At 43.3% G+C, this 23,088-nt stretch overlaps 1 protein-coding gene across 15 annotated transcripts in view; it reads left to right on the top strand.

The window, feature by feature from the left end:
• The window catches only part of PEG3 (paternally expressed 3), a 48,068-nt gene extending 25,387 nt beyond the window's left edge, over positions 1-22,681 (top strand). For 8 of the 15 annotated variants that reach the window (XM_058530355.1, XM_058530360.1, XM_058530358.1 and 5 more), the window contains 10 exons: positions 2,119-2,259; positions 3,677-3,740; positions 6,085-6,161; positions 8,219-8,698; positions 9,307-9,396; positions 10,203-10,373; positions 10,461-10,570; positions 14,590-14,692; positions 15,503-15,595; positions 15,775-22,681. In XM_058530355.1, coding sequence (XP_058386338.1) covers positions 8,305-8,698; positions 9,307-9,396; positions 10,203-10,373; positions 10,461-10,570; positions 14,590-14,692; positions 15,503-15,595; positions 15,775-19,727 — 4,914 coding nt within the window. In that variant the 5' untranslated portion in view covers positions 2,119-2,259; positions 3,677-3,740; positions 6,085-6,161; positions 8,219-8,304 and the 3' untranslated portion in view covers positions 19,728-22,681. Of the gene's footprint in view, positions 1-2,118; positions 2,260-3,676; positions 3,741-6,084; positions 6,162-7,909; positions 8,008-8,218; positions 8,699-9,306; positions 9,397-10,202; positions 10,374-10,460; positions 10,571-14,351; positions 14,416-14,589; positions 14,693-15,502; positions 15,596-15,774 lie in introns of those variants that run through there. The other 7 variants (XM_058530361.1, XM_058530354.1, XM_058530362.1 and 4 more) reach the window with 5 other exon arrangements.
• The last annotated feature ends 407 nt before the right edge of the window (positions 22,682-23,088 follow it).

Genomic DNA, 23,088 nt, shown 5'->3' with positions numbered 1-23,088 from the left:
AGGTTTAAAACTGCACGTATACAACACAAAACTCCTGGTGTGGTATCATTTTGGTAAAAAGGTGATGTTACTATATATATATAGATTTAAAAAGATTTAGTATGCCAACACATTTGACCAACTGGATGTGGCTTGCAGTTTCGACATTAAGTATTCTGTAATGATTGAATATTGTACTTTTATGTTTGTAATCAGAAAATAAAGCTATAAAATTTCTTGAAAGTGTGACTTAATGTTACATAACATTCTATTAAAGATTTTATCTGTTTTCATTCCTTCTTGTTTGATGAAATTTTTGGAGGAATGCTATTTTTTGAGTACAGTGATTTATTTTAGTGAGAACTAAGTATGTTTGTCATTGGCCTTAGCTTTCCAGCAATGTGTGGTTGAAATACAGAATTTCTTGGGGGGAGGCCAGATGCCTGCACTGGGTTTTATTGGTCTTTCCTAGTGTCAAAGCTCCTACTCCAGCATTTCTTGGAAATGCGTACCTGAATAACTGGTTAGAAATTGAAATGTTGGCTGTCCCTTCTTGTCACTTTTGTTAAAATCACTCTTTATCATTTAGTCCTAAGAAAGTTCCTAGTTTGTATTTAAATAGTTAATGCTTTTCTTGATTTGAAAGCCTTCCTTTATTATAAGCTAAATTCCCCCATATGTATAGACTTTCACACAAGTCAGTTTCTGGACTGTATTCTGTTCCATTAGTGTATCTGTCCTCGCACTTATATCATTGTGTTCGAAAGGATACTTGGTGTGTTCATATGTTTAGGTCATTTTACAGACAGCGCCCTGCCCCCACCACTTGCATACCTTCTTATTCAGAATTGTCTTGATATTCCTATACATTTATTCTTCCAGAGGAACTCAAAGCTCCCACCTTTTTATTGGATTTTAATTTATGTTTAAGGGAGGACTGGCAACAATTTCCATGCTTCCGTCCAAAAACATATGTTTTTATTTATTTAGGACTTGTTTTATGTTCTTCTGTGCATTTTAAAAATTTTGTTTAGAGTTGCAGATACTTTGTTGAATTTATTTATTTATTTTGCTATCAATTGGATTTTTTTCTTGCTGTATTTACTGACAAGATTTTTCAGTTCGAAATACTGCTTTTTCCACATCTGTGCCTTTCATTTCTTTTCCCTCAGTTACGTTAGCTAGGACTTCCAGAATAGTGTTGAGGGTCTCCCTCCATTGTCTCCACCTTTAGTTGGAACACCTTCAGTGTTTTGTTTTGCTTTGTTTTGTTTTAATTTACTCAGTTGAATTCTGGTTTTTTATTTATTTATTTATTTTTTCCCCCAAAGTCCCAGTAGATAGTTGTATGTCATAGCTGCACATCCTTCTAGTTGCTGTATGTGGGACGCGGCCTCAGCATGGCCGGAGAAGCAGTGCGTCGGTGCGCGCCCGGGATCCGAACCCGGGCCGCCAGCAGCGGAGCGCGCGCACTTAACCGCTAAGCCACGGGGCTGGCCCGCCTTCAGTGTTTAATATGCTTGCTTGCATTTATTTGAGATAAATCTTCATTGTATTTAGATGGTCTCCTAGTCTTACACTTTGCTAAGAATGTATAAAGAAATGCTGTTGAAGTTTGCAAATACTTTTTTTTAGCATGTAACGATGCTCATGGGATCCTCTTCTCCTTTTAATCCATTATCTGTAACAGTCTACCCTAGTGGGATATCATCCCTGTATTCCTAAAACAGCCTTTTATGGTCATGGGCTATTAAAACTTTTCTGGATTGGATTTTTTTAAATGCTTTTGCATCTAAGTGCAAAACAGTGTTTATTGAACACCTTCTATGTGCCGGTCCTGTCTGTGAAGATAAAAATACAATGATAAAAGAGGCGACAGAGTCTTTTTCCTCAGGGACTTTGTGGTAGGGTCTGAGTATAGCACTCTCATTTTCTGTTGGGTTCATACATCTTCAAGCATGTATCTGATTATTAAATTGTTATTGGTGGACTTTCTGGGACATCCTTGGACAGACTTCCCCCTCAGCCTTGGCATTTCATTTGATTGTATCAGGTAAATCTTTAGACGACTCCTCTTTTTGCTGCTTCCCTCCTCGCAGCCACCTCCGAACACATATCTTGTGTTTTCTTCAATGGTAGGCATGGCTGTTGTTGCCAAGGAGGCAGAAGCTGGACTGGGGAAGTGAGGGTCAAGTGGGTAGAGCAGTTAATGCTTTTGATTGGCCAGAGGCACGGTCACGGGAAGAATTCACCTGGGATCTGGGTCTGCCCAAGGGTAAGGTGAGTATGGGGCCCTGGCAGGTACTCACTCAGTGTCCGGCCCCTCTGAGTTGCCTTTTGGGCTGCAAATGGGGGCCAGGGTGAGTCAGGGGTCAAAGAGTTGGGTCACTTGGCGTGGAGGGCACCTAACCTCCTCTCATAGGGCCCACCTTGTGTCGGGTAGCCTTGGAGGAGAGCATTGACCAGTGTTTCCTTTCTCTGAGGTTCACTCTTGGTCGCTCTGACAGGTTCTGTGCCATATAACAACGCGTTAACAGAACATGCACTTCCTGACATGTGCTCATCTCTTCCCATGGCTCCCCATGTAAAAAGGTGTCACTTGCCATCACTTTCTGCAGCAGCTTTTTAGTGCTAAAGGTTTTACCTTTACAAACTGGCAACGAGATGTTTGTACAAGGACTTAATTATAGTGAGCAGCTGACTTTTTAGCTTTTTTTTGTTTCTTACTGCCGTTTTATCTACTTGATTATCTTTGTCCTTAAATGGAGACTTGCTGGTTCAGTGAGCATTTTAACTGTTTTTGAAACGCGTGCCAAAATGACATCTTGAAATATGGTTCACACCTGTACCACCTGTACCAGCCAGCTTCTCAGCAACATCGATTTTTGGTTTTGAAATATTTGCCCATTTGATAGGCCAAGAAAGTGTTCATTGAAATATTTTGCGTTTTTTTGATTTCTGATGTAAATATTGGCTCTTATCACTAATTCTATGAACTGTATTAATGTTCTTTATTTCCATGTTGGGCCATTTGTCTTTTTCTTACTGCTTTCTAAGAGCGTTTTAAATTTCAAATATAGCTATCTTCTCTGTTGCAAAATGTTTTTTCCTTTCTTGTTTGTTTTTATTTTGGTTTTTATAGTGTAGAAACTTCGTACCATCTTGACTTTGCTGTCTGCTGCGTAGTGGTGCTTCAGTGCTCTCTGGCACTGGAATTATGCTGGAGCGTTTTCCTGCCTGTCCCTGTTCTTTGCTGTTGTAAACGGTGCTTCTGTAAACACATTTGTGAACTGTGTCTGTCTGCATGTGGGCGGATAGGTCTGTCAGGTTTCAGAAGTGGAATTGCTAGGATATGGGATGGCGTAGCATTTATGTACTAATAGTTGCTGGAGATCTGTGGATTATATTCAGCTTGTAGCTGCAATTTCCATAAGCCTTTTTTGGGTCTGAGAAGTTTCAAAGTTGATTCTTTGGGGTTTTTGAAATTATCTGTCTTGTCTGCAAGTGGCCAGTTTAGAGTGTGACCTTGGACTCAAGCTGGGGTGGGATGTGCAGGGGAGGGGAGGAGAACCCCTCCGTTTTAAGATGTTAGTAGTGCTGCCTGCACCCACTCAGTGGGCAGCACATTCTCTAAAGGCCTCTACTAGTGCTTTTGTTGATTGTTTTGTTTTAACTTTGGATTTATTTTTTTGACTAGGTCATACATGCTCATGGTAAAAAAAATAAAAACAAAAAACAAAAGGAGAATATACAATGAAAAAGTAAGTTGCTCTTCTTTCCCTGGCCCCCAGTTCCCTTCCCCAGAGGCGATCTTATATATCCTTCCAGAAATCGTCTGTTTAAGGAAACACATCTGTTTTTATAGTCACTTAGGATACTGTACACGTTGTCGTGTCCCATTTTGCACTTAACTACCTTAAGAGATCGTGTCATATTCATTTATTTACAGTTGGCTCATTATTGTAAAAGGTTTCATAATCATTATATGAATATACCATATTTTGTCCATTATTCAACAGTACTTCAATGAATATATTCTTGCATATATGTCGTTGCATATCTCTGGGATAAATTCATAAAAGTGGAATTGATAGAATAGGATATGTACATTTTTCATTTTGATAAGTAGCCAAATTGCTTTCCATAAAATTTCCATTGCCACAAGCAGTAGAGGAGTGGGCTGATTTCTTCTTCACACAGACACACATATTGTCCATCTTGATGCTGATTCTTTTCCCAAGGCCCTTTTTTACCCTCAAATGAATTTCCTCTCCCATTGTGGGAAAGAGTAGTTAGAGTCTAATTTTTTTTTTTTAAGATTTTCCTGTTAAAAATCTTTCATCTTTCAGTGTTCTTACTGACCAAGGGCTGTTTTGTTGGCCTGGCTGGAAAATCTTGGGCTCCTTTAATGAAGATCATATTTGTTTACTCCTACGTTTTTTGAGAAAAAGAATGAGTGAATTTTTGGCATAGAAATTGGTATCTACCTTGTGAACAGGCTAATTATGGGTGTTTAAATGGTCATATTACTTAAAGAGTAGGAGATCTTCCATCTCTTACTGGTGCCTTGGGAGGGTTTCTTATAAAATACTTCGCTCATCAAAATTTTATGGGAAGTTGCTCCTTAAATCATTTTGTCTGTGTAAATTTCTTCCCTGGATTTTCCACTGCTTCCCGAGTCAGGTTTGCCTATTCATATTTTCTTAGAAAAATTGTTGATTCCCTATCAAACTTTTTAAGCCTGCAGTTGATATAGTTTTACACCTATTGGTGCTTTATGCTTCAAATAATGTGCCTATTGGGAAGAAAAATTAACATAATAGAGAAAAAAATATATATATATGTAAAGTCAAAGTTGCCCTTAACATCTCCTGATTTTATTGTTGGATGAGAACAACTTTTCCCTGCTCCAGCATTATAAAATGTAATATTTTTATTGTATTTTGATTTTAATTATAGCATTTTTATATATGCTGTGACCTTTTCCCCCAAGTGAGTGAGTGACTAGTTTTCCTATTACTACTGATTGCGATAATCCATATATTCCTTACTATTTTTAAGTGGCACTTTCATGGACTATTGAATACTCAGCTCTGTATGATAAACTCATGTATGGTTCTTAAATGAATCAAACTTTTTGTCGTAAATTGCAAGTGTTTTGTTGTTTTCTTTCTTTGGCTTTGATGGTAGAGACAAGACCATCATTTGTTATTTTTATGTTACCTTTCTGCCTTTAGGCATGATACTATAGATTCTGAGGTTCTATTAAAATATTTCTTAAATTTTGTGTATGCTTTGGCCTTTTGATTATGAATTTTCAAAATATTGATCCAAATGGAATTCTTCCAGGTCACCTTTAGAACCATTGTCAAGTTCCCCAACATTAATATTCTTTGAAATTCCATTAGATAATGTAGATTAATTTGGGGGAGGATTTCAGGCTTTAATATGCCAGATCCATACATCTTGCATGATTATTCTGTGTGTCTCTAGTTATCGCCTTTTATATTGCAATATAATTTGTAATTTTATTCATATAGGTGCTATTTTATTTCACTAAAGCTTTTTTTTTTAATAATGGAGCTCCTCCATTTTTAAAATTTGTTATTGTTGATACATATTTAGGGAGTCTGTGATAAGTGGTTTCTTTATTAAGTTATAAGGTCTGTTTCCGTTGATTTGCAATATCTGAGTGGACAGTCTTACATAAGAGAGTGATAGTTTTATATCTGTCTTTCTTTTTGCCTCAGATTTGTTTTTCTTGTCTTGTGATTTGCTAGATCTCTGTAGAATAATAGTAATAGTGTTGAGACTTTGGTGTCTGCTTTCATGAGTGGTTTTGGGCTGCAGTTTTTTAGTTCTGTATCTTTGTCTTGGGGTTTTTAATTATTCTGGTTTCATAAAGAAAATTTGAAAGCTTTCTATTTCTCATCTCTGGTTGGTTTATATGATATGGGAGTTGGCCTTTTCTTGAAGGTGATATATAAGGTCTCACTCCTAAAGCTATGAGTCCACTGCCATTTGGAGAATTAATTCTCTGATACTGTTTTTACATTTCTTCCATGTTTATTTGTCCATGTATTTCTTTTTTTAAAATGTCTGCAGGTCCTTGGCATTTTGACTCTGTTCCTGTGGATAGCTGCCTGTTCTGAAGTTACAGAAAGGATCCTATTCCCAAACAGGTGATTTACATACCTGAGAGTATCTTGTTGCCTCTGAGAGGTTGGGCTAGCGTCATCTCAGGGACCGGAGTTTTCTCTGTCTTTTTCTTTTTAGTTGTTTTACTGAGGTCACGTTGGCTTATAACATTGTGTAAATTTCAGGTGTACATTATTATATATCAGTTTTTATATAGAGACTGCATCATGTTCACCACTGGTAGTCTGGTTTCCATCCATCACCATACATATGTGCCCCTTTACCCCTTTCGCCCTCCCTGCCCCTTCCCCTCTGGTCACCAGCAATCTGTTCTCCTTATCTATGTGTTATTTTGTTTATCTTCCACATATAAGTGAAATCATACAGTATTTGTCTTTCTCTGTCTGACTTATTTTGCTTAACATAATATCCTCAAGGTCCATCCATGTTGTTGCAAATGGCATGCTTTTGTCTTTTTTATGGCTGAGTAGTGTTTCATTGTATATATATACCACATCTTCTTTACCCATTCATCTGTTGATAGGCACTTGGGTTGCTTCCACCTCTTGGCTATAGTGAGTAATGCTGCAGGGAACGTAGGGGTACATATATCTTTTTGAATTGCTGATTTCAGGTTCGTAGGATAAATACCCAGTAGTGGGATAGCAGGATCACATGGTATTTCTATTTTTAATTTTTTGAGAAATCTCCATACTGTTTTCCATAGTGGCTGCACAGTTTGCATTCCCACCAACAGTGTATGAGGGTTCCCTTTTCTCTACATCCTCTCCAACACTTATTTCTTGTCTTGTTAATTGTAGCCATTCTGACGGGTGTGAGGCGATATCTCATTGTAATTTTGATTTGCATTTCCCTAATAAGTAGGGATGTTGAACATCTTTTCATGTGCCTGTTGGCCATGTATATATCTTCTTTGGAAAAATGTCTGTTCATATCCCCTGCCTGTGTCTAAAACCAGTTTTACCTTGGGTTTGTGTATGTTATTTTCAACATGCTGTGTCAGTATTGAGACCTGAGTTGGTGTCAGGCACTAGAGGATGGAAAAGTTCGTCTCTGATCTCTCTACTAGAGTTTACTGTGAGGGGTTTGGCAAGTTACCGCAGGTATTCAGAAATAAATGTGGTAAGTGCTTGGAACACCTCCTAGATGAAGTGAGTCTCAGGAATGATGCCTGAGGAAGTGGTGTCAGCATGAGCCCGAGGCTGGGTTTTGGGTCTGATGCTCTTTGGAAGGTCATGCACTACTGAGAGAGGGTCCTGAGCATCCCACAAACTCAGACACTGCACAGCATCTCTGGCCAGTGGAACTTCCCACCACAGCGGAGATGCGCTTCTGTCCAGTAGGGGGCCACTGGCACTGGAAATGCGGCTAGTATGACTGAGGAGCTGAATTTGTGATTGTATTGAATTTTTATTTAAATAGCCACATTTTATACAGCAGTGCAGGTGCAGAGAAATTAACTGGTGAGGAGAAAAGAGCACTTGCGATCACATTACCCAGAGCTGAGCACCTTTAGCGTTTTTATGTGGTTTTCTATCTTGTATGTGTTGTGTAATGTTGTAACAATTGTGTTAAGGGAAGAAGTGTGCAGAAATGCCAGGATTGGCCCCCATTCCCCCATTCCATTTTTGCTAAGGAAAACAGTGACATCCGAGCACCGTGAGTACTTCCTACCTGCTGGGCATTGGGTAGTTAGGACTTTTAGGTACATTAGCTTATTTAAGCTTCACAGTTCTAAAAGGGACGAGGGTCCATTGTTCTCCTTTTGCAGATAAGGGGACAGACTCCAGGACATTGAGTAAGTTTGACATCGAATAAGTTGCCCGGGGTCGCAGAACCAGTTAGTAGCAGAGCTAACGCTTCAAGCAGGTCAGTGTGGTGCCCAGAGGTCATGCTTGTAACTCCTGTGCCGAGGCCAACTTTGTGTCTTGTGTATGTGTCTGTGTTCGGGGGGATTTACGCATCTCTTCCCCCCTTGGCCTGTTCACAAAGCATTGTTGATGCCCCTTGCAGGGCAGCCCCACACTGCTGCCTGGTCCTCAACTTTTGGGACATGTGTATATCTCCTTACGATCTACAGGTCCCTGAGTACTGACTGTCACAGGCTGCTGCGTCTCTCCTGTTGACTCATGTTTGGTTCCTCCAGTGAAAATTTTACTTAGAGAAATGCTGCCTCCAAAGTACTTGTCTGCCACCAAACCCAAGAAGTCTTGGGCCCCCCATCTGTATGAGCTAGACAGTGACTTGACTAAGGAGCCGGATGCCATCATAGGAGAAGGCACAACTGACTCTGAATTCTTTCATCAGAGGTTTCGGAATTTCTTCTACGTGGAATTTGTTGGGCCTCGGAAGACCCTGATCAAACTCCGAAACCTCTGCCTCGATTGGTTGCAGCCGGAGACTCGCACCAAGGAGGAGATTGTCGAGCTCTTGGTCCTTGAGCAGTACCTGACCATCCTTCCAGAAAAGATCAAGCCTTGGGTGCGAGCAAAAAAGCCAGAGAACTGCGAGAAGCTAGTTACGCTGCTGGAAAATTACACGGAGATGTATGAACCAGAAGGTGAGACTTTGTAAGAGGAAGATGGATGTCGTCGGGGAGGCTGTGCGCTCCGTAGGGTTCTCAGCCTCAGCACTGCTAATGTGCTAGGCTGGATTATTCTCTTTGTGGGGGGGGCTATCTTGTCTTAGGACGTTCGTTGGGACCCCTGGCCTCTCTCTGCCTGCAAGATGCCAGTTGCACCCCCCTTCCCAGCTGTGGCAGCCAAATATGTGGCATTACCAAGTGTCCCCTGGGGAGAAAAATCACCCCTGGTTAAGAACTGCCACCCTGAGGTGTGAGAGGGAAAGACGACACTTCAGTAAAAGGGTTCCGATAGGAAGAGAACCTCCAAGTGTCTTGCGCCCCTGGCCCAGACTTCTTTCTGTGAAACCTAAGGGTGTGGTGCCCCAGAGAGTTGGACTTGGTGCTGTTCGGAGGTGAGGTAGGAGTGGTCGCAGCCACGTTCCTCGCCCAGGAATGGTGGGAAGCTGAGGAGTGAAAGGATCCGGTCCCGCCAGCTTCTCTCAGGGGAGGGTTTGTGGGTGGGGGGCGGGGATGGACACCGCTGTGTCATGAGAACACAGGCCAGAGATGATAAAGCATTAAGTTGCCATCTGGTGTCCTCTCAGACGACAGCAACAGTGACGTCCACAGTGAAGACAGCATGAGCCGAAGGGCAGCAGAGTCCCCGCCCCCACGCTCTGTCTACTCCTACTGCAGTGAGTAACCGCCAGCCATGCCACCCTCGGGGCGCGTTTCCCCTAAGAGTTTGCCGTGTGCATAGAGGTGAAGGTGGGCATGGAGACCTCAGTGAAGACAGCATCCCTTCCCCGGGGCGGCTGCTGCTACTCAGAGATCTGAGCGGGGAAGTTAGTTAGTTGATGATGTAGTGAGACATCTTTACATCAAAGCAGACCAGGGCATTGCAGTGAAATACGATTTTTTTTTAAACGATGAGAGAAAGTATTTAAAGCTGTTTGAAATTTGTCACAGGCTGTTTTAGGCTGTACCCACAGCCTTCCAGGAGAGGCAAAGTTCATCACCCCTTTGCCTCTAAAGCTATTTTATTAGTTAAAGGTTCTTCAGTGAACTTTCTTAGGGCATTGCCTTTGGGGAGGGCGTGTGTTCTGTTTCTTTGGAGTAAGGTAATGTGCCCACGAAGATTGGCTGGGGCAGGCCAGACAGTAGAGGGTCTGAAGTCCATTTTCCTGAATGTGGACGTGACCATGTAGAAACTGGGAAACCAGCAGAAGTGTCTGAAGGGGCTTCTAAACGAAAGCTTTGGAACTTGGTTTGAAGCAAGCCTCACTTAGGCAAAGCCTGTGGAAACGATGTTCCAGGTCTAGGGTGGTGGGGGGAGTCCAGCTCACACTTGGGAGTCTGGAGACCATGGTTTGGGATCCGTTTATTTCCTCAAAGGAGGAGCAAGGATAATGCTCCTCTCCAAAGGAGTGTGTGTGCACGTGGAGGGAGAACACGTGGGTCAGAGCACTTTGGTAACACCTCGAATGTCTGGATTTCTCAGGTGACCGGGACCGGGACTGGGACCACGATTGGGACCGTGGCCGAGATCGGAACTGGGACCGGAACCGAGACTGGGAGCGAGACGCCCTGGAGCGGGGCCGGGGGCGGAGGGCCAGAAGCAGAGACCTGGAGTCCCGAGAACGCTGGCCGTACACCAGGAACCCCAGAAGCAGTAAGTTGTCCACTCTGACCTGCTCCCTGATGCGTGTGCGACGTCGCACTGGGCCTTGTTCCTTCATGATGCCTTTTCTCCTCCCAGGACATCCTCAGCGGGATCTTTCCCTTCCTGTGATGGAGAAAACAACTTTTGTTATGGAGAGAGAGCACAGACGCAGGGACTCGGTGATGGACTATGAGTCCAGATCCCAGGTATGCTTCGGTTTCTTCTCTTTCTGGAAGGGCCATCTTCATTTCAGGGCAGAGATGCCTTTCTTTCCTGAGAGGCTGTGTTCATCTGCCCCCTAGAATCCCAGCTGGGTTGGGAGAAGAGTCCCCGGGCCTGTCCCCAGAGGTGACAAGTGGCCAGAGTGACTGCTGCCTACTGTTTGATTCATCCACACTGTCAGAGGAACTCTTTCTCGCTCAGCATTTGTGTCACTTGGTAGGTGGTCACGTTCGCTACTGGCCCAGGGAAGCAGAAAGATTCTGGAGCTCTTTCTGGCCCTCAGTAGAGAGCTGAGAAAGTTGCAAATCCACGGAGCAGACTGGCAAGAGAGAGCAAGGGCTCTGGAGCTGACAGGAGCTGGGTCTGAAGCCCAGCTCTGCCACCTGCTAGCTGTGCGGCCTCGGACCATTTACTTAACTAAGCTGAACCTCAGTTTCCTCATCTCTAAAAAGGGTGGGGTTATTGCCTCACCAGGGCTGCTGTGAGGAGTGAGTGGGATTTAAATGTATATATGAAATGCTTAACACGATGCCCGGCACATGATAGATACACCCTAAATGCCAACAGTTAACAGCCATCATTTTAAGAGGCAATGTGTGCTAGGGAAATTGGTGAAGGGAGAAAGGGTGTGGGATTTGAGCTGACCCTTAAGGAGGAGGGTCAGTTGTGACATGGCAGTGTGGAGGAGGGCCACAGCATGGACAGGGCTTCGGAAGGAAGGAGGAGCCCAGTGTGCTGAGCTGGCAGCTCCTTTTATAATAAAGCACCTGTCCTGGAAGGTTTCAACCTTGTAACAGAGAAGGGCATTCAACAATCGCAGAAATCCGTCTGTATATAGGTATTGTATATGACTGCTGATTGTTCAGAGCACTCTTAAGGAAAGAGTTAACAAGAAATTGTCACAGAGGTCTTTATTGGGATTTGCAGGGAAATGTCTTGCAGGTAGTCTAACACCTGACACCTGAAAGGCAGGAGCACTGGCCAGGTAAAGGTTGGGATGAGGGGATCCTAGGCATTTGGGAGAGCCCAGGTAAAGGCTCTGGAGCAGGAGCCGAAGCCAGGCCAGACTAGCCACAACACAAAGGGCAGGAGGTTGGAAGCCTGGCTGGGCCTGGCTGGGCCTGGGCACAGTGTCCTGCAGCTGAACAGAGAGCTTGAGTCTGTTCCCCACGCACTGAGATGTGTTAATAATGGTTCTTGCAGTGGGATTTATAAGGTGGGGTCAGATGATGGAGGGACTGAGAACTCTGTCATTTGTCCTCTGTCTTGGAGGGAAGCAAGGACTCGCAGGTGTGTATGAGAAGGAGAGATGGGTGGTGTCCAGATGTTGAAAGCAGAGCTTCTGCAGCAGCAATAACTGGCGGGGGAGAGGATGTGGAATAAGTTGGGCGGGGCCGAAAGTGACCCAGGTCCTCTAGCCCGAATGGGGGTTATGTCCTTGTTGTCCCAGGGGAATACCCTAAGTTTGTGACACACTTAGTTTGTCACTAATTTTGATTTCTTATTTGGTGAAACCAAATTGGCCAAAATTTTGGGAATCCAGATAAAAATACAAATCGTAGAAACTTCTTAAACTTGATTTTGGAAAAGAATCCTCTTTGACATGCATTTGCCACCCGTGAAGGCGGTCAGCGATATCAGTGCTTTCTGAACACTGCTCTGTGAGTTGGTGACTGAGTTTTTACTGACCTGCGGGGAAATGAGAAATGCTAGTGTCCTTACTTTTGAGGTATTAAAATACTCTTTTATGAAATGAAGACAATAGGAGATTAGTAGTTGGATTTCATCTAGTTTTGCTTTTTAAATGCCCTTCCTTGGCACTGTTAAGAGTCCCCATGTCTGTGTGTCCAAAAGCCTGGAAGTCACTGATTCCTACTAACTCAGTATGGTAGAAATAGCAGCAGCAGAAGGTATAACTTACATTTTAGGGGGTACAAAACAGAAAGTTCTCATCTTCTTTTAGCATAATTGTTCATGTGTATAGGTCATGTTGTGAAAATGAAATTGTGCCAGCTCTGTTCTCCGACCTGCCGTCCATTCAAGTGGAACTTGGTTGCAGCTGGTGCAAATTTAGATACCATTGTTGATGACAAATATCAAGTCAACAACTGCTTTAGAGCTACCCACTTGCGTAGATTAACTGAATCTTAAAGCATCATTTTTTTTCCATAGGAACAACATAGTTCAAAATTTAATGTACATTTATTTTACTCAGATTAGGCAAATAGAAAGATATGAAAAACGCTCCTTCCCTTTTCCCATTGTCCTTGCGGGTCTCTCAACACCAGGGATGGTGACCCTTCTGACTCCCTCAGCCCCCCGAGTTCTTGACCTCTTTTGCGCTCTGCCAGCCCCCAAGGTAGGAGCTCTGGTTTCCTCCCCGTCTCAGCCCACACGACGGCTGTGCTTCCCGCCATCTTCCATTCATTATGGTCCACCAGAGCTGCGGCCTCAGGAAGCACCGGCGCACCCCTGAGCACAGCGGAGCTCCTGCTTTCAAGGAGAGAGGCGCCCGAGGAAAAGGGTGCGGTTTAGCTTTATGGGGCAGTAGGTGTACCGATTTTGCAGTATCGGGACAGCTGAGCTTTTATGCCTTGTTTGTTGTCCTAGAAATTCTCAGCCCTGACCCAGAAAGAGTTTCAATTTTGAAGCTCTGCTTAGTTTTGGTTATTGTTTTTGCTTTTTAATCGCTGGACATCGGCAGGTGCATAAATGAGGCTTTCCTCTTAAATCCCGATTCCTGTGCCTGTTTATCTCGCTCATCAGGAGATACGCCTCATTGTGCAAGCACTGTCTTTTTTTGCTGCATTTCCACATGGCTATAATGTCCATGCCATTTCCCAGCAATGGAACTTAAGTAAATTTAATACCAAAATATCTTTGATAGTTTAGTAATAATAATAATTTACATTTTCTTTACGTAATTTTTCTTCATATTTACACAACGCGCATCACATTGCAGAAAATCCTCACCCACAATATTGCAAGGCAGGCTGATGCCGTTCTCTCCATTTTACAGATGAAGAACTTGAGGGTCACAAAGGTTTCTGTTCCCGAGGTTGCATGGCTCACAAATGGTGCTGTTGTCTAGAGTTTTCTCTGGCTCCAAAGCCTGTGGGCTTCCCACAGTGCCATCTCCCTCCTCATGTCTGTCTCCAGGTCTTGGTGCTGTAGTCCCTGGGACCACGACTCCCTGAAACCAGGAATGTTATTGTGCAGCAATAAGAAGAGGTCCTGTAAGATGCTGCATAGAAGCCTCTCCTGCATAATGCAGGGAGTTTTAAATTATTTTTAGGGAAGTATCCAGTAAAACAGAAAAGGCAGCTATAAAAATGAAGACACTCAGTGCTTAAAGTTACACCTGGGTTATTTGGAACTTCCACCCACCTAAAAGAGCCCATGACGTAGCTGTGCTGTACAGTGGAGGTGTGCACAGGGCACAGCGGGACCGGGGAGGGAGGCTTCAGTCCCACTTCCTGACCAGATGTCTGTGAAACGCATTTCCTTTCTGTTCCCAGCTAAGCCATGTGTAGTTGATATTTAGCCTGTTGAAGTTTTCGCACCGTCCCCCTCTCTCCCTGTCAAAGGCTTACCCACCACTACAGGCCCCCCTGCAAGGCCCTCCACAAAACCTGCTTACTAGTCCAGCTCATCCTGAACCGTCCTTCAACTAAACCTGCCTAGCACTGATTATCTGTACCCCGCTTTATTGTTTATTGTTCTCTAATTGTTTCATGAGTCTTTTCTCTCCAACCAAATTATAAGCTGCATGAGGGCAAGGAATGTGTGTCATACGTCTTTTGGATCTTCCTCAGAGTATAGCGCCAAGGTAGGTACAAAGTAGGTCCCTAGTAAAACTTGACTTGGATCACTCCGAACCCCAAACGCTGTGAGCACTTTCTACATACCTTTGTATGTGTAGCTCCCTTGTCGCCAGCGTTCTTCTCTCTTTGGATGCCAGTGGGAACAGACTGCATTGAGAGGTCTGTGCTTGCTGTTTTAGGATGCAGTGTCCTACCAGGACGTTGTGGACCTTACCGAGGACAGGAAGCCTCAGAACCCAATTCAGGACAACATGGAGAACTACAGGAAGCTGCTCTCGCTGGGTAAGCAGCTGCTTCTCAGTCACTCCAAATCCAGTCATTAGAATATTTTATCACCTTATTCTTTTCAAGGATATTAGAGTCCATGTTAATATGTTTGGGCTTTAAGGGTAATAAGAAGCCTTTGAAAGATTTAAGCAGAGGAGTAAATGATGAGATCTGGGTTTTTAAGAAATCACTGGCATTGGGTAAAGAATATACTGTATGGTATGAGGGAGAACAGGGAGACAGCGCTTGCCGCAATACTTGATACTTTTTCAAGAGTGTTGACAGCAGAGGTTTTTATGTACGCATTTAGGCTGGGATCCTGAGATGTCTTTCCTAGAAGACATCTAGCTCAAGTCATAGTAGGAAGTTGGCTATGTAGGTCTGGCACTGGGCAGAGAGAGCTGTACAAGAGTGTTGTATAAGGCAGTGGAGCCTTGAGGAGCTTTGGTGTTTAGAGAACAGGTGGAGAAAGCAGTCAAGACGTAGGAGGAGAACCATGAAGGCCAGTGAAAAAGAGGACGTCAAGATTTAAGAGGTGGTTATGAGAAGGTGAAGACCAAATAGGATGTACTGAATTTAGGGACACATGGGGGTCTTCATATAAATTTCTAAGTGCAGTCAGGAGAATTAATTAAAATTCAGATTAGAATGGACTAAGGAATGAATAGTGACGAAATAAGACTGCAAATAGAAGACATCCAAAGAATTAGATGTGGGTTTCTTCATAGTTAGTGGCTGAGAGAAAGATAGACATCAATTTATGGTGATGAGTCCTGGTCCTCAACTGGAGTGTGAGCTGAGCTGTGGTATTGTTCTTGTGAACAGGGGTTCAGCTTGCTGAAGATGATGGCCACTCCCACATGACACAAGGGCATTCATCAAGGTCAAAGAGAAGTGCCTACCCAAGCACCAGTCGAGGTAAGCACTGGGCAAATCGTATGTAGTGGCCACGTCAATCAGTAGATTGGGAGCTATGTATACATATTGACAAACCTTTTATTTACATTTTACATTCACACCACCATCACAGAAGTCCACTATTATTTTGCACAGGTACAGGGACTAGGGAGTGTTTACATTTGGGGTTTTCTTTTCAGGTCTGAAAACTATGCCTGAAACCAGAAAGTCAAGTCGGCGGGGAATTTGTGAAGATGAATCTTCCCATGGGGTGATAATGGAAAAGTTCATCAGGGACGTGTCGCGCAACTCCAAATCAGGAAGGGCGAGGGCATCTAATGATCGATCGCAGAGATTCCCCAGAAGGCCAGACAGTGATTGGAAAGAAGTTTCATTCAACAAGAGGGAGTCAGTGATTCAGGAGAGGGGCTATGAAGGGAATGCTTTTGGCGGAGGCTTTAATTTTAACTCACACCTAGTTTCCAGAAAGAGAGTTCTTGAAAGAAAAAGGCGCTATCATTTTGACACAGATGGGAAGGGCTCAATTCATGATCAGAAGGGCTATGCAAGGAAGAGACCCTTTGAATGTAGTGATATGAGAAAAGCCATGAGCATGAGCAGCCTTAGCTCGCCCTCCTTCACTGAATCACAGCCACTTGATTTTGGGGCAATGCCCTATGTGTGTGATGAGTGTGGGAGGCCTTTCAGTGTGATTTCAGAATTTGTCGAACATCAGATCATGCATACTAGAGAGAATCTTTATGAATATGGTGAATCCTTTATTCATAGTGTGGCCGTCAGTGAAGTTCAGAAAAGTCAGGCTGGAGGGAAACGCTTTGAATGTAAGGAGTGTGGGGAAACCTTCAATAAGAGTGCTGCTCTTGCCGAACATCGGAAAATTCACGCTAGAGAGTATTTCGCAGAATGTAAGGATGAGGAGTATGAGGAACCCTTCATGCCTAGCCCGACCTTTAGTGAGCTTCAGAAAATATATGGAAAAGATAAATTCTATGAATGTAAGGTGTGTAAGGAAACCTTCCTTCATAGTTCTGCCCTGATTGACCACCAGAAAATCCATGGTAGAGACGACAAAGATAATGATCGTGGGGAGGCCTTTAAACCCAGCCCAACCCTTAGTGAGCGTCAGAAAATGTATGGTAAAGAGAAAATGTATGAATGTAAGGTGTGTGGGGAGACCTTCCATCACAGCTCATCCCTGAAAGAACATCAGAAGATCCATACTAGAGGAAACCTATTTGAAAATAAGGGTAAAGTGTGTGAGGAAACATTCATTCCTGGTCAGTCCCTGAAAAGGCGTCAGAAAACTTACTCAAAAGAGAAGCTCTATGATTTTAAAGATGGTGGGGATGCCTTTAGGCAAAGCTCAGACCTCAGTGAGCATCAGAAAATTCATTCTCGAAAGAACCTCTATGAAGGCAGGGGGTATGAGAAGTCTGTCATTCATAGTGTGTCCTTCACTGAATCTCAGAAGAGTCATACTATAACAAGACCACCTGAAAACGAGGAGGACGAGAAGGCATTCACTGTTAGCTCTAACCCTGATGACAACCAGAAATTTCCCACTACAGAAAATGTCTATGAGAGGAAACCATATGCGAGGTCTGTTATCCATAGCTTAGCCTCTGCTGAAGCTCAGAAAAGTCACAGTGCTGTGGAGCCCAATAAACTGAAAGTGATTACAGAGTCTGCTATTCAGAGCTCAAATGTTACCAAACATCAGAAAGTCCAAGCTGGAGAGAATACCTCTGAAGGAAAGAAATATGAGACATCTGTTATCCATAGCTTAGCTGCTTTCAGACCTCCCAAAAGTCACAGTGGAAATGAAGTTGTTGAATGTAATGAGAAGGGAGAATCCTCCATTTATGTCTCAGACTCTCACGATAAGCAACAAAAAGCTCCTGCCAGAGAGAACCCTTATGAAGGGAGTAAGAAAAACACCTACAAAGACTCTGTCATACACAGTATATCCCATACCGAACCTCAGAAGAGTCTTACTGGAGAGGAATCCAATGAATTTAAGAAGGATGGCGAATCATCTGTTCCCAACTCAAATGTCCGCGAACATCAGAAGGCTCGTGCTAAGAAGAAAAACATTGAGTGTACGAACTATGAGACCTCTGTAATTCACTCCCTACATTTTGGTGAACCTCAAACTTTTCGCCCTAGACAGAAATTCTATGAATGTCTAGTGTGTGGAGAGTCCTTTGCTCGTAACTCTGACCTCACTGAGCATCAGAAGATTCATGATAGAAAGAAGCCCTCTGGAAGTAAAAACTATGAACGATCTGTTATTCGTAGCTTAGTCTCTACTGACCCTCAGACGAGTTACGCTGAACAGCAAGTGCAAATGAGTTACGCCGAACACCCGGTGCAGACGAGTTATGCTGAACAGCCGGTGCAGATCACTTATGCTGAACAGCCAGCCCAGATGAGTTACGCTGAACAGCCAGCACAGGTGAGTTACATTGAACAGCCAGCGCAGACGAGTTATGCAGAACAGCAAGTGCACAACAAATGTAAGGAGTGTGGGGAATGCTTTGCTACCCCTGAAGACCTCGGTGCACATCAGAAAATCTATGCCCGAGAGGAGTTCCATGGGGGGAAGCTGTTTGGAGGCTCTGTCATTCAGGGTGTAGGCCTTGCTGGGCCTCAGCAGGGAGAGCCTCAGCAGGATGAGCCAGATGAGCAGGATGAGCAGGACGAGCAAGATGAGCCTGAAGACACAATCTATGGATGTAAGGACTGTGGGCTGGGCTTCGCGGATCGGGCAGACCTTAAGGACCATCAGAAAGTTCATGGCAGAGAGTATCTCATCGACAGTCGTGAGTACACGCATTCTGTAATTCACACCCATTCTATCAGCGAATATCAGAAAGATTACATTGGAGAGCAGCTCTTTGAATGCCCGGCATGTGGGGAATCTTTTGTTCATAGTTCATTCCTTTTCGAGCATCAGAAAATCCATGAGCAAGATCAATTTTATGGATATAGGAGGTATGATGAGCCATTTATGCAACCCTTGGTCATTAACCCACGGAGGCCTCGTGCCCCATCGAAGAATCCTCCTACAGGAACGTCCCTTCAGTGCCACGTGTGTGGACGAGACTTCATTCATGGCTCTGTCCTTAATGAACATATGAGAATTCATACTGGAGAGAATTTACCAGAGCAGGGTCAGAGAAGTGAAGATGCTGTCAGTCCAGGCTTAGCCCTCACTGAGTTTCAGAGAAGTCAAACCGAAGAGAAGCACTATGAATGTAAAACATGTGGAGAATCCTTCCTCAGTCAGTCAGACCTTAGGGATCACATGAGAATTCATGAGAAAGATGAGCCCTATGATTATGGGGCCACCTTTGTTCACACCTCATTTCTTACTGAGCCCCCCAAAAGAGATTCACCGTTCTATGAATGCAAGGATTGTGGGAAGTCTTTTATTCATAACACAGTCCTCACTAAACATCAGAAGCTTCATCTTGAAGAAGAAGAAGCTGCAGCCCAGGAAGTTGAAGCCAACGTCCTCGTTCCAAGAGAAGTTCTGCGGATCCAGGGGTCAAATGTAGAAGCAGCTGAGCCAGAGGTGGAGGCCGCCGAGCCGGAAGTGGAGGCCGCTGAGCCCAATGTGGAGGCCGCCGAGCCCAATGGAGAGGCTGAAGGGCCAGATGGGGAGGCCGCAGAGCCAAATGGGGAGGCTGAACAGCCCAACGGAGAGGCCGAACAGCCCAACGGGGATGCCGATGAACCGGATGGTGCAGGGATCGAAGACCCAGAAGAAAGAGCTGAAGAGCCAGAGGGAGACGCCGATGAGCCAGATGGTGCAGGGATCGAAGACCCAGAAGAAGAAGGTGAAGATCAGGAGATTCAGGTTGAAGAGCCATACTATGACTGCAGGGAATGTGGAGAAATCTTCACTTCCAGTTCAGCCTACGGCGAGCACCTGAAAACCCATGCCAGGGTGATAATATTTGAGCCTGGAAGTGTCTACGGGGAAAGCTCACGCTATACTGAACATGCCAGCACCAGCACTAGTGACAACGACAGGGCTGATGACAAGTACTTCAAATGTGACGTCTGTGGGCAGCTCTTCAATGATCGCCTGTCCCTCGCTAGACACCAGAATACCCATACCGGCTGAGAACACAAGTGTAAAGGTTGGAGAACCTTCACTTAGAACTTGACTTTACTAAACCACAGAGAATTCGAACCAACCCATAATAATGTCGAAAGGAAACTTACCTTGACGTGTATACACCTGACTTTTAACATTAGACAACTCAAACTGGAAGGAAACTGAAGGTGGTGATTCCTTTGGTCTTAGCTCTCCCCCATCAGACATTGAGTATGCATGTGGGAAAGCCATAGCACATATCTTACCTTCCATCCCAGTAATCACACTGAGGGAAAACCCTCGGGGTTTTCGAGACTACAGAAATTGCCCCAATCAGCTGTAAAGGACACTCCTGTAACCTATATATAATGTTTCCTGAGATGTATATAAAACAGCAAATCATAGCAGTACAGTAATCACGTATATTTGGATTTAATTACAGTTTACTGTGCAGAAGTACCTTACCCTGGTACTCTTTGGTTTTTTTTTTTTTTTTTGGAGGAGGAAGAGAGCAACAAATTAGAGTATATTTGTAAGCATCTTAGATCCTGAGAAAGATTTATTGTGCATTATTTGAACTCCATCCGTATCTTTTTGAGTAATTGTGTGGTGTTCCTTCCTCTTAAATATTCCTGTACAGGTGTAGGCATGAAAGATAAAATGTCGATTACTCTTTGTTGTTTGAAAAGAGAAGTACTTTGAGCTTCCTTTTCAGCCCTTTCGTCTACACCAACGCTTTGGAACCTAATGCTGTATAAGCCTTTACAACATGTGGATTGGCCTTCTGTGACCCAAATTATCAGTTGCCACATTGTACCTTGCAGTGATTCTCATGCAAAAATATTAGAAGTTTTGTTGTTTTTTTAACCAACTTGCTGTGTTCGATAGTGAATGCACAAAAGCCGAAGCTTTTCTCTGTAAATTTTATGTCTTTGCCTTTAAAGAGTGAGCTGCAACCATCGCTAGATCACAGTAGTGCCTCATGAAGGTTGAGAACCATGGGGAGAGGCTCTCGGGTTGTAAATACAGCTGTAGGCTGACGACTTTCATCACTTGCTTTGTGTGCTTCCTGCCTTAAGTGATAAGTAGAACGTGGCTTCAATAGTGTGTACTGCCACAAGTCAGTTTGCACCCTGGGTGCCCAGGAGCTAGTTTTCTTAGAGCTTTCTGTTGCTCAGCTGAATTCTCGTCTTCACCTCTCTGACCGTCAACCCTATGTCTAACTTGCATTTAAAAAATTTTTTAAAAATAAACAAGCTTTCTTTACAGTCAACCCAAGCTTAACATGGACTCAGGTTCCCCAGCAGCCTTAATTTGTTTTGTTACCGTCTGTTCCTGCCCTGCTCAGCTCTCCTGCGTGCTTCTGAGCTATCCATTAGTGTTGTGTCTGTCTGGTCTCTTCGGGTTTCCACTTGACCACCAAGTGACCTCCTAGCTTGAGGTTTCCGGTGTCCTGTTCTGTGCCCCACCTGTGCTCCTTTTGCTTCCCCTCCCATCACATAATGACTATTAAGAAATTTTTTGGCTTTGAGTTGGCTGGAAAAAAAAATTTTTTAATAAAAAAATTTTTTTAAAAATGGATCTGTAGATTGAATGAAGATAAGAGCAGATAATTTGAACAAGCAAAATTAAAATCCCTGCTAGAGAATGTGTCTAAATCTCAGTCTCCTAGATCCGCACGGTTAGGGCTCGGGGAGTGTGTGTCAGGGCTGCAGGGAATGCCCAAGTTGAGGGAGGTTGGAGGGCTGAGAGAGAGGCAGAATGAGTAAGCCAAAGAAGGGAGTCCTAACGTGTCACCAGCCCTAGGAGGGTGAGGAAGCAGACGGAAGGCAACATCAGAAGAGGGATTGGAAAGTTAGGCTGGTGAGAAGGAATCGATTGAGCAGGATGTCTTGGGCAGTTTAGAAGAAGGGGCCTTTTTGATGGCATGGTGTAGGTGAGGGCCAGCTGCACAGAAAGACCAAGGTTGGAATGGACATCTGGGAAAACGGGAGCAGTGAGGCCCCACATCAGAGCAGGGCTCTTGAGACGGGAGCCAGTGTTGACGTCATCGGGGCGAACTTGGGTTCGTCACTGTTGGTAGTAGGTTGGTAGAACCTTTTCAGAAAGTAGCTTGCCAAGTGTCAGGTTGTCCATTCCAACCTTAGGTTAGTGAAAAATCAGGAACAACTGAAATGCCAAACAATAGGAGAAAGATAAGTGAACGTATCGTGGACTCACGCAGCTGTTTAAAAATGATAATCATGAAGAGTTATGTAGCAACGTGAAAATATATTTACGGAATATTAGGTGGAAAAAGCAGGACACAGAATTATATTTATACTACAATTATAATTGTTTAAAAATGTATGCTTATAGTCAAAAGCTGTTGTGTTGTTGTTGTAGGCTTATAGTTGAGCATTATTTTCTTAAATTCCTTGAATGTTCTTTATGGTAGTGTTATTAAAAAGTTTATAATCACATTTCCATTGTGAACATAATTCGAACTCATCAGCAGACAACTTGGAAAATACAGAAAAGTGGAAGAAAAAAATCCATATTCCCACCATCCAAAGACAGATAATACTGTTCAATATATTGTTTATTCTTGTTTCTGTGCACAGGTTTATGATTATAACCGTGTCAAAATGTGTATTCAGAGTAGCTGTTATGTTACCTTTGTGGAATTATGGTTAAACACTTTCATCTTAATGTTTTCAAATGTTCCTTATAATAGTGTTCTGGTAACAAAGTTTATTGTGTTTGTTTCCATGATAAGCATAATATGTACCCAGAAGAAAAATTGGAAAATACAGTAAATTAGAAAAGAAAAAAAGGTTACCCATATTCCCAACACCCAACAACTGCTGTTAACATCTTGATCTGTTTCCTCCATCTTGTTTAAGTGCACAAGCTTGTGATTATAACAGTGTTAAATACGTATGCATAAAGTCTAAAATGAAAAAAATATGGAACTAATTAAAATAGTGTTGTTATTGTGGGATTATGGTTAAATATTTTGTCTCAAATTCCCTGAATGATCTTTGGTGTTTTGGTATTAAATCTTATGTATGTATGTATTTTTCCATTACAAGTATAATACATACTCATAGCAAACTTCAGGAAATTCAGTAAAGTAGAAGAAAAGAAATTCACCCATATTCCCAACACCCAACAACAACTGCTGTTAACATCTCAATCTGTGCACCAGTCTGTGTTATTAGGGTGTTAATAAGTATGCGTAGAGTCAAAGATGGGAAGAAATATGGAAAACAATTAAGAAATAGTTGTGTGGTCGTTGTGGGATTATGGTTCAATATTTAGTCTCGGTTTCCTCGAATGGTCTTCATCCATAGTGTTTTGGTAATCCACCTTTATTACATATATTTCCATTATAAACACAGTATGT

This window comes from Diceros bicornis, chromosome 34, assembly GCF_020826845.1.
Source record: "Diceros bicornis minor isolate mBicDic1 chromosome 34, mDicBic1.mat.cur, whole genome shotgun sequence".
Taxonomy (NCBI): domain Eukaryota; kingdom Metazoa; phylum Chordata; class Mammalia; order Perissodactyla; family Rhinocerotidae; genus Diceros; species Diceros bicornis.
The sequence above is the reverse complement of the archived record's forward strand: the minus strand, read 5'-3'. Positions and strand labels throughout refer to the sequence as shown.